Source organism: Dreissena polymorpha, chromosome 3 (assembly GCF_020536995.1).
Source record: "Dreissena polymorpha isolate Duluth1 chromosome 3, UMN_Dpol_1.0, whole genome shotgun sequence".
Taxonomy (NCBI): domain Eukaryota; kingdom Metazoa; phylum Mollusca; class Bivalvia; order Myida; family Dreissenidae; genus Dreissena; species Dreissena polymorpha.
The window spans coordinates 3,262,629-3,273,372 of record NC_068357.1 but is presented as its reverse complement, the minus strand read 5'-3'; the positions used below and the strand labels follow the sequence as shown (position 1 = coordinate 3,273,372).

The window sequence follows — 10,744 nt, the reverse complement described above, 5'->3', positions numbered from 1 at the left end:
ATAAAATAATCGTCTAATAAATTATTGAATATGAACAATTTCTCCATGATGGCTTACATTATACTGTCAAGCACTGGAATAGTCGAGCGCGCTGTCCTCTGACAGCTCTTGTTTCAACTGACTGCAACCATTTTCCACCTCGTAATGATTAGCAAAAACATGAGAGAGTGCTCACTAGCTTTTTAGCTCACCTGATTGCTCAGGTGAGCTTTTGTGACCGGTCTTTGTCCGTCGTCAGTCCGCCCGTTAACATTTGTTTGTTAACACACTAGAGGCCACATTTTTTGTCCGATCTTCATGAAACTTGGACAGAAGCTTCGTCCAAATAAAATCTCGGTCGAGTTCGAAACTGGGTTGTGCCGGGTCAAAAACTAGGTCACTAGGTCAAAAAAAAGAAAAAAACTTGTAAACACTGTAGAAGTCACATTTCATGCCCAATCTTTACGTAACTTTGTCAAAATGTTTGTCTAAATGATATGTTGGTTGAGTTCAAAAGTGGTTCCGGTCCGTTGAAAAACATGGCCGCCAGTGGGCGGGGCAGTTTTCCTTATTTGGCTATTGAGAAACCTTGTAAACACTCTGGAAGTCACAATTTTTGCCCAATCATCATGACAGTGGGTCAAAAAATTGCTTTTATTGATTTCTCGGACGAGTTTGAAAATGGTCCAGATTGGTGAAAAAAACATGGCCGCCAGTGGGCGGGGCATTTTTCTCTATATGTATATAGTGAAAACATGTGAACACCCTAGAAGTCACATTTTTGGCCCAATTTTCATGAAATTTTGTCAGAACATTTTATTCCTAGATACGTGAGTTAAGTTTGAAAATGGTTCCCGGCTGTTGAAAACATGGTTGTCAGGGGGACGGGGCAGTTTTCCTTATATTTATATAGTAAAAAGGCTTGCAAACAATCATGAATTAAGGTCATGTAACATGCTAGACAACTCTTCTAAATATCGATTTAAGTTTACAGTAGTGACTCCCCTATGATTATTAATGTTTTTAGCTCACCTGATTGCTCAGGTGAGCTTTTGTGACCGGTCTTTGTCTGTCTTACGTCTGTCTGTCCGTCCGTCGTCCACATTTGGTTTGTAAACACTCTAGAGGCCACATTTCATGTCCGATCTTCATGAAACTTGGTCAGAAGATTTGTCCCAATGATATCTCAATCCAGTTCCAGAACTGGGTCATGCTGGGTCAAAAACTAGGTCACTAGGTCAAAAAAAGAAAAACCTTGTAAACACTGTAGAAGTCACATTTCATGCCCAATCTTTACGTAACTTTGTCAAAATGTTTGTCTAAATGATATGTTGGTTGAGTTCAAAAGTGGTTCCGGTCCGTTGAAAAACATGGCCGCCAGTGGGCGGGGCAGTTTTCCTTATTTGGCTATAGAGAAACCTTGTAAACACTCTGGAAGTCACAATTTTTGCCCAATCATCATGGCAGTTGGTCAAAAAATTGCTTTTATTGATATCTCGGACAAGTTCGAAAATCGTCCATATCGGTGAAAAAACATGGCCGCCAGTGGGCGGGGCATTTTTCTCTATATGTTTATAGTGAAAACATGTGAACACTCTAGAAGTCACATTTTTGGCCCATGAAAATTAGTCAGAATATTTTATTCCTTGATATGAGAGTTGAGTTCAAAAATGATTCCGGTCAGTTGAAGAACATGGCTGCCGGGGGGGGGGGGCAGCTTTCCTTATTTGGCTATATAGAAACCTTGTAAACACTCTTGAAGTCACAATTTTTGCCCAATCATCATGAAAGTTGGTCAAAACATTGGTTTTATTGATATCTTGGACGAGTTCGAAAATGGTCCAGATCAGTGAAAAAACATGGCCGCCATGAAATTGGGTCAGAACATTTGTTTCCTTGATATGAGAGTTGAGTTCGTAAATGGTTCTGGTTTGATTCTATTCTTTGGATATTGATTCATATTAACTGTAATTAGTTTAATTGTAATTTTAGTAAAATTGACCTTACATTTTACATCAGAAGAAAATTAAAGAATAAGTTTGTCATAACCTGTGGAATGTCAACCAAGTATCACTTTCACATCTTATGTACTTGTCTAGTTATGTCAGATTTTTGAAGATGATCTGACAGACGACTATAGGAAGAAATTGACAGACAAACATGGTTCACACACAACCCAATATGCACCCCAATGTATTGTAAAATACGAAACTCCGGAAGCATTATGATGAGAGAAGTTCTCGTTCAGTCTTTAATGTTAGGAAACCCGTAATAATGATTCAAGCTGGGATCAACGCATTGAAATGCAAATGATTAAGGGATTAAACCGGGAGGTTGAAGGCTAGAAAAGAATTGATCACACAACACATACGTGTAACTAAACATTGACCTCATAGCATCGTTATTCAAATACAAAAGGTATATTCAGGATAATTATTTTACGTATTATTAGATAACAGCTTAATTAAATAACTGTTTGAGTTTATGTAAATTGATTTTTTATAATTTTAAATGTGACCTTACAACTCACCGCTGCTGAAAAAGAGCTGTTCACCATCTTTGCGATGACTTTTATAAGCATACACATTTTAATCAGAGTACCTTAAGTATTTCTGAGAAATTCATGATTCAGTTTTGTAATAGTATCTACAATTATTTTAGTTTGAATTGATGGAAAGACGAACATATAAACAGATGAAGAGATTGACCGACGTACATGATATGGTTGAGATAAAGTTCACTGGGTATACAAAGTTTCATGTTGATATCTTTTTCTTTTGAGATATTAACATATAAGCTTCATTTCGTTTTTAGTAACAATGCAAAATATTATAGCAAGGAGGACTACGTCACATTTTTTGCAATGAAACATGCACTCTAAACATGCAAACTTTGTTTATTTTCAATATTAATAAATGTATATACATATACGAGAGTAGACCTGTTAATTCATATACGACGGCCTTAAAACCCTATGTTCTCCATGACACCCGGATGAGTGAGCAGTTTTTGTAATGTTCATTGAATATATCTTTCACATGTGGTGAGCAAGTACCATGATCATTGGGCAACTAATGTGACTCTAAGAGTGCTCACTAGAAAACGCTTTCTAATTACTCTATAACCATGTTATATGCATAATACCAAACCTCTGTGCCGTGCGGTTTTAGAAAAGAATACTTGTTATGAGTTTTCACTATTTAAATAAAAGGGAAACAAGTTACCGCTAGGACGGGGTAAATGTTTAACTATGATTTCCCAATATTTTTTATGAAAAAAAGAATGGCAGACTGCTTACATTGCAGTGCCGATTTGGAGCGTCATAAACGGATTGAGTCACCCCAAACTTCCCAATTAGTTAGAACGAATTCTCGAGAAGCCCGGTAGAAACGTTGTAAACCCTACGGCACACGCGCTCAACCCAATGAGAGCGAACGCGGGCCAATTTGGAGAGGTGCTCGATCGTGCGGCGAGGCAGCGAGAGCACCGGTATGTGAAACGTGTGAAGGGACAGCTTACTGAGCAGATCAGCCGTAGTCAGCGATCGATGTTCAGATGTGTCGACCGGGACACACGCTCCGATCATTTGGGTGGTATTTGTGCTTTTATATGCTGGTAAAATACACGTTCACAATAAAGCGCTTTGCATGATTTTTCAATAAGTGTTGTTATTATATCCCTTTATTTTTTCCTTTCAAATAGCTCCTTTTGGTTTGCATAAAATGAATTTGTCGTACTTACGTGTCGCATATTTAGTGCAAATGAATGATAGAATGACCACGTTCTAATTGTGAGTAACAAAAATCTTCATATATCAAAACTTTAAAATTAGAAGGGACACAAACCTGATAAACACTAATTCGATAGCCTCCCTTCAACGTATTATTGCGCATATTATTTTGCGTTTTGCAACCAGTCGCCAAATAATCGTAAGCCCTGAACACAGTATCGCGCCCAGAGAACAGTATTGTTTTTAAGTAATATGATACTATATATAAGAAGCCAACAGCGTCGTCCCAGATAAGCCTGTGCGGACTGCAAGGGCTTATCAGGGTTAACATTTGAGCCTTGTTCTGAGAAAACTGGGCTTAATGCATGTGCGTAAAGTGTCGTCCCTTTCCGCTTTTATGGTATTTTTAGTTTCAAGGAAGTCCCTCCTTACCGAATATTAAGTTTAGGCGGAAAGTGTCGTCCCTGATTAGACTGTGCGGACTGCACAGGCTAATCTGGGACGACACTTTACGCACATGCATTATACCCAGTTTTCTCAGAGGGCGGTCATCTGTCATCTTGCTTACATCATTCTGCCTGCCATTTTGTTTTCCTGTGATAATTATAAAGCTATTTTCATGAATTTTATTGTGAGTTCCTTTTGTTTTAAATTTGTAAAGTGGACATGTTGTTATAGCAACAAATTGTGTATAGATTTTGCACATTGTGTTTTCACTTTAACACTTATTGCATAGCTTTAAAAAATATATTTTGAATGCTAAATTTTATAGATATTGACTTGTTTTATAAATTGTTAATTGTGTATAGATAAAACATCAATTTTCCTTTATTTCATATGCGCTTGCTTTAATGTACTTGCATAGCATCATTTTAATTCCCATTGATTAAGTAGCGAAGCTCCCTACCCATGAATGGTGTAATTCAAATACCTTAAAACAATATGTTGTTGTTTTATGAACATTTTACATTTGTATATTTCAATACATTTTATAATTCAACTGTTATTTTAGACAAGTTATTTCATATTTTATTGTTTGTCATATTTTGACTGGTACCCCTGCCTGTAGAGCGAAGTTAGATTTTTTGTTACCAGTCTAAAGATGTACTTGCTATTATTCCTATAACAGTCTCTTATAAAATGCTCAGAATGAAAGCTGTGTTTGTTGTTGGTGGACTTTATATCTAAAAACAACATCGAGTTAAACTCAAGAGAAAAAAGGAACCAGCTTGCTAGTTCAATAAATGTTTTTGAAGTGTTCAAACTTCCGCGATGTTCTGATCAATTAGTATGTTTAAGGGTCTTACAAACTGTCGAATACGATAATTATTCAATATAATTAGTAAACACCAATGTGATTCAGTTGTATTGTCGTTACGCACATATTGTTCTTGTGAGTAAAAGAATATTTTCCGTTGTTAAAAGCATCAATGTTTTAAATCGAAAACACAGTGTAAATCATTAAAATGTATACAAAAATTAATGCTTATTCGACTTTGCTAACAGACCAGATGTACCTGTTATTTACCTAAATAAAACAAACTTTAACACAATAAACGCCAAACATACTTGTATTTCTCAAATCCTATAGTTTTCAAATATATGCCTGAACAATAAAAAGATTATTAACTGAACCAAAAAATAAATGAGCATAGTTAGAAGATAAATTTAGATTAAACATCAATATTGTTTAGAACACAGAAATATTAAATACCCTGATTATATAAAAATAACAGAGCAAATAACTCGTAAACTTGTTTGTAAGTTATTACTGGTGTGCATTCTGATGACAGTTTCACTTGCAGACGTACGCATAATGAAACAAGAGGACTAAGTTATCACTGGTAGTGCATTCTGATGACAGTTTCACTTGCAGACGTAAGCAAAACGAAACAAGAGGACCAACAGCCCTAGTTTGCTCATCCGAAAATGAAAAAAGTTTAACTGTTCTGAGCAGCTTTTGTGATTGTTTGTGAAATAAATGTGGCGTCTGACCTTGCCTTTTACCCAGAACCATTTTTAACAAGGCTGAGATGTCATCATGACATGAGGACAAAAGTTCTCATATTGCCTTAGTTGACAGTTTTTGAACCACGAGACTCAACAAGGTATACATAATATGATTACAACCAAGTTTGATAAATATCCACCCATCCAGTAGGGTGACCTAGTAGGATATCCAACAAGGTTAAATAGGAGGTCCACCCATCTAACACTGTTTTCAATTTTCTGGATAAAGATTATGTCTCCCACCACTTAAGTGGTTTGAGAGACATTTGATTTACCCCTGTGTGTCTGTCTGTCTGTTTGTCTGTCACAATTGATGTCTTAGCTCTAGTTCTTGTTTGTTTTACATGCACTTTTATCATGCAAAATGCTGATTAGATAGCAGGAAATAGCATAATTTCAAGTTCAGCCCCCTCTTAAAAATTTCTGGATACGCCTCTGTTATGAGGACAAAATTTCTCATCAAGTTCGTGCTGATAGGACAAAGGGTGAGACGGTAAGAGGGTTCACCCCTTTTTTTCGAAAGACATATATGGACATTGCCCCATCCACTGATGGACCTTTGTTTTAAAGGATCGGAAACGGGTTTAAACTCGGTAAAGATAACATAATGACAAATGTTCTGTGCAAGTTTGATGCATGCGAATAATGGCCATTCTCACTGGTGGCCATGCTTTTCATGCACTGGAACCATGTTGGAACTTAACTGGGATATAAGTACACATGTTTTAATCAAGTTTCAAGAAGATTGGAATTAAACTGGCACTTTTAAGAGTACTCACAACGTCATACTATTGCAATATGAGAAAACTGGATTGTTGTATCATGATTCGACAACCAAAATCACTTCTAGAGTGTCAACAAGGTTTCACTATAGTTATATGAGAAAAACTGCCCTGCCCCCGGTGGCAATGTGTTTCAACTGACTACAACCATTTCAAACTCGTGATGATTCGCAAAAATATGACGGTGCTCACTAGCTTTTCATTTAATTGGACCTAGTGGTTTATTTATGAACCCACCTGACCAAGTTTTGAACTAGGTCGTGATATTATCTGTTTTAATGTTCTGACCAAGCTGCGTGAAGATCAGCCATTTATGTGGCCTCTAGTGTGTTCACGAGGAAAACATAACGACGGACCAAGCATGGCAAACGAATTACGACCAACACAAATATATAATGATATATCAATAATATAATTAATCAAACATCAGTTATAAATTAATGTATTACAACATAATGGATTGACTTTGTATATATTCTTACGGTTAATATGCATTTCCTCTTGTAAATAATTTATTAGCACTAATTATGTAATTATTATTTAAAAAGTTGAGTACTCGCTTATTCATAATTTCATGTGATTGTTATAATCATTTGTATATGTCTATTACTGTAGTTATAATATTGCTTGTTCTAAAATATGTCCACACGGGCCATTGGCCTTCTTGAAATTCTGTAAATAAAATCTGATTCGAATCTCTCTCTCTCTCTCTCTCCTCTCTCTCCTCTCTCTCTCTCTCTCTCTCGCTCTCTCTCTCTCTCTCTCTCTCTCTCTCTCTCTCTCTCTCTCTCTCTCTCTCTCTCTCTCTCTCTCTCTCTCTCTATATATATATATATATATATATATATATATATATATATATATATATATAATTTTGCATGACATATATTTCATTGCATGTCCATTTGATTTTATGCTCAACATCGTGTATTTTATTTATTAATACGTGTGCTGTAAAAAAAAAATGGACACGTACTGTCTCCATTCACAATAATGGTACATCATTTGTAAGTGTTGTTTTCCTTCAATAATCCCATTTATGAATGCCGTTGCTATCAGCGCACACACTCGAGAAACCACGTTTGTGGCCGCCATGCATTTTTTCATTTGAATTCAATGCGAACATAATTGCGCCATTCACTGTTATTTGACATCTATTTATATTTATATATTTATATATTTATTTATATATGTATATATATATATATATATATATATATATATATATATATATATATATATATATATATATATATATATATATATATATATATATACCGTTTTATTAATACATCCATCACCCAAAAGACTATTCAAGTAGATTTTTATATACATGTACCAGTTCTGGCATCTATTGTTCGGGTAAAATATTTAAGCTCTGAACAAATATTGTGCCATGTTCATGTGGATAATAGCGTCGGACATTGTCTTTGAAAGCAGGTGTTAATGTGTAGCATGTATAACAAAGTTCAAAAGGATTTGTAATGATTTAATGATGTTTAAGAAATTTATTCCTGCTGTATGTGGAATGATTTATCATATATCAGTTAGTTTTAAAGACAGCGATGAAACTGGTGTATTGCCCAATAATGAGCGCTTTCGTTTTTGTACTGTAGAACATTGATCCTGGGTTTATTATTCCCTTGCCTGCTGCGATGACTTCACTTATTATATCTTTTCCATCACAATCAACTTGGTAAACACTGTTTCCATTATACGCGCATACAAGTAACTGTCCATTGTCTGTCACTCGTACACTAGTTAAAAGCTTGAATTTAGGTGAAACAGTTGTTGACAACTGAATACCGTCCTTGGAGAGTGTATTTAACTCGCTTCCGTGGTGGTCAATAACGTATATTTTTGTTTCATCTGGGCTAATTGCGCATTTGTATACTAAAAGTAGATACAAAGCATATTGATTAGTATATTGAGATAAGTATCGAAATTTATAACAAATATGTACAAAATAGTTGTAGAAATTGCCTTCTACTGGTATTTATACAATGAATGGATAAAACAATGTCACCTACTGATCAGGAAAATAATGAAATTATCGAATACAAACTACAAATGTTACCTGAATCGTTTGATTTCTTGTTGAAAATCTCTTTAACACGTTTGCCATCGAGTGTATATTGATATAACATGGTTCCAGAAGTAATGAACAGGTGTCCACTTTTTGTCCCGAATGCAATTCCAATACATTTGTGTTGGAGAGTAAGATTCTTATTCTTCTGAATCTGTCCATCAGCAACCCTGCATAAATAGACCTCATGGACGACGTCATCTGAAATGACTGCTATTTCATTAGCAGTGACACCACACAAGTCCCATACTGCGCCCGGAAATACAAGATGGGTGACAATCTTATAATCTTTATCCAGCAACTTAACGCGTTTGTTATTTCTGTCACTTAAAACAATTGTTCCATCGGGAAACTCATGGACGCCGGTTATAAAGCTTTGGTCAGAATCACTAGCTACTTGTATGTTGTGTGATGTATAATCTCCAGTAACACTTATCTTTTGGTTAGATTCAACTTCTTCGTTTTTCGAAAGACTACTTTCACAAACAATCTTGCCAAATTCTGATAAGCTGGAGAAGAATTTCTCAATGCTAGGGTTTTTATGGAATGTGATTATGTTGTCTTTACGTTTGATATCTTTATACGACTGAGAAAGCGTCTGGCATTTCTTATGTATCATAAAAGAGAGTGATTCATTGTCTTTTGTTATAGTTCTGAGGGCATCTCCGATCGTGTGTAATTCTCTTTGTAGCTTTGTACACTGGTCGATATCAAATTGAATGGCCTTTTGGGAATCAGTAAGGCAATGGTCTAAATCCTCTGTTGATTTCTTTTCTAGCTCATCAAAGTACTCGTTTATTTTCGTGCGAAAAGATTGGATATCATCTTTACACCGTATGTGTGAAGCTTTAAGCAGCTGAAGGTCATCGTTGAGTTCACGACTCAGTCTATCAATTTTTTCTTGTTGATCTATTAAATTCTTTGGAATGCGTTGAAAATCAGTTGTTTTAGGGAAACCTTTCGCTTTCTCAGCAATCAGTGCAATCTTACTACAAGTTCTGTAAAATACGTTTGAATATTAATAGCTTTAAAATGAAAACCAATACACTTTAATGTTCGTCGTTATGGTTGGTGAACAAATTGGATAAGCACTCTTATCTTGTTTAAACCAAAACGTGCATTCTAAATGTCCATTTGACATTTTTTACTCAAGACAAATAACAGTGTAGCAAACCTATGATCTATTTTAAAAACGGATACTAAATAATTGCCAAAACTATGCCTCCCCCTCTCTTCGATAAAAACGACCTACCAAAATACATAAATACAAAGCAACATTATTTGTTTGATTTTCAGTAATTAACAATAGTCCGATATTTTACACTGCAATTTGCATAAACATTTACTCACACGAAAATATTAATACAATTGAGTGTTATATGAAATTATTGTGTAGAGCTTTGAAATTGTTATATAAACGCTATCGCAGTTAATGTGATCCACAATCCATACCTGTGACTGTCAAACTGGCATTGATAACAACACAGCTGACTGTGATCTTCGCAGTATAATTCAAGTTTCCTGCTTTCGTGTTCTTTACATTTCTCTACTAGTTCAATACAAGCTTGACCCACTGGCCATTGCGCCTTACTGTCTCTGCCCACAACATCGTGCTTTTTAAATAGTTGTCCATGCGGTTTATCACACTCATCACAGTAAAATGTCGTGCATTGTTGGCAATAGAAATGAGCCTCAATATTTAATCCATTTTCTTGACAGGTAAAGCAGCAATTCTCCAGAAATTGATCTGATCCCCTTTGGGCGGAATTGCTATTATCCATGTCCAGAATAATGTTTTGACTATTACAATGAACCGTGGCTTAAATTCTAAATAAACCCACGTATGTGTAGAAATGGTGTATACAAATTATCAATCTTAACTAAAATGGCGATGCGTAGAGCTGTGGTGCACTTTTAACTGATAGTAAAATATCACCTGACCTGCATGTAAACATTGAACGTTTAAAGGAAGTTATTCGTAATATTGGCGAACTTCCAATCAGTTGTGTTAATAATGAAAGATGTTAAACGGTTCACAGGATTTGTACCATTAAAGAGGAAAAATATATATCGGGATCGGGTGATTGCAGGTAATATTATGCATAAAAATAGTCATGTTCTGTTGATAACTCAAAAATATTTTTTTTATAATGATTG

The 10,744-nt window shown here is 35.3% G+C and overlaps 1 protein-coding gene across 1 annotated transcript; it reads right to left on the bottom strand.

Moving 5' to 3' along the window:
* Positions 1–7,977: 7,977 nt before the first annotated feature.
* LOC127872766 (uncharacterized) lies at positions 7,978–10,497 on the bottom strand. Its single transcript, XM_052416150.1, has 3 exons — positions 10,040–10,497; positions 8,579–9,585; positions 7,978–8,394 (listed from the first exon to the last, which is right to left on the bottom strand). The coding sequence occupies exons 1-3, from the start codon at positions 10,366–10,368 to the stop codon at positions 8,045–8,047; spliced, it is 1,686 nt and encodes a 561-aa protein (XP_052272110.1). The 5' UTR covers positions 10,369–10,497; the 3' UTR covers positions 7,978–8,044.
* Positions 10,498–10,744: the final 247 nt, after the last annotated feature.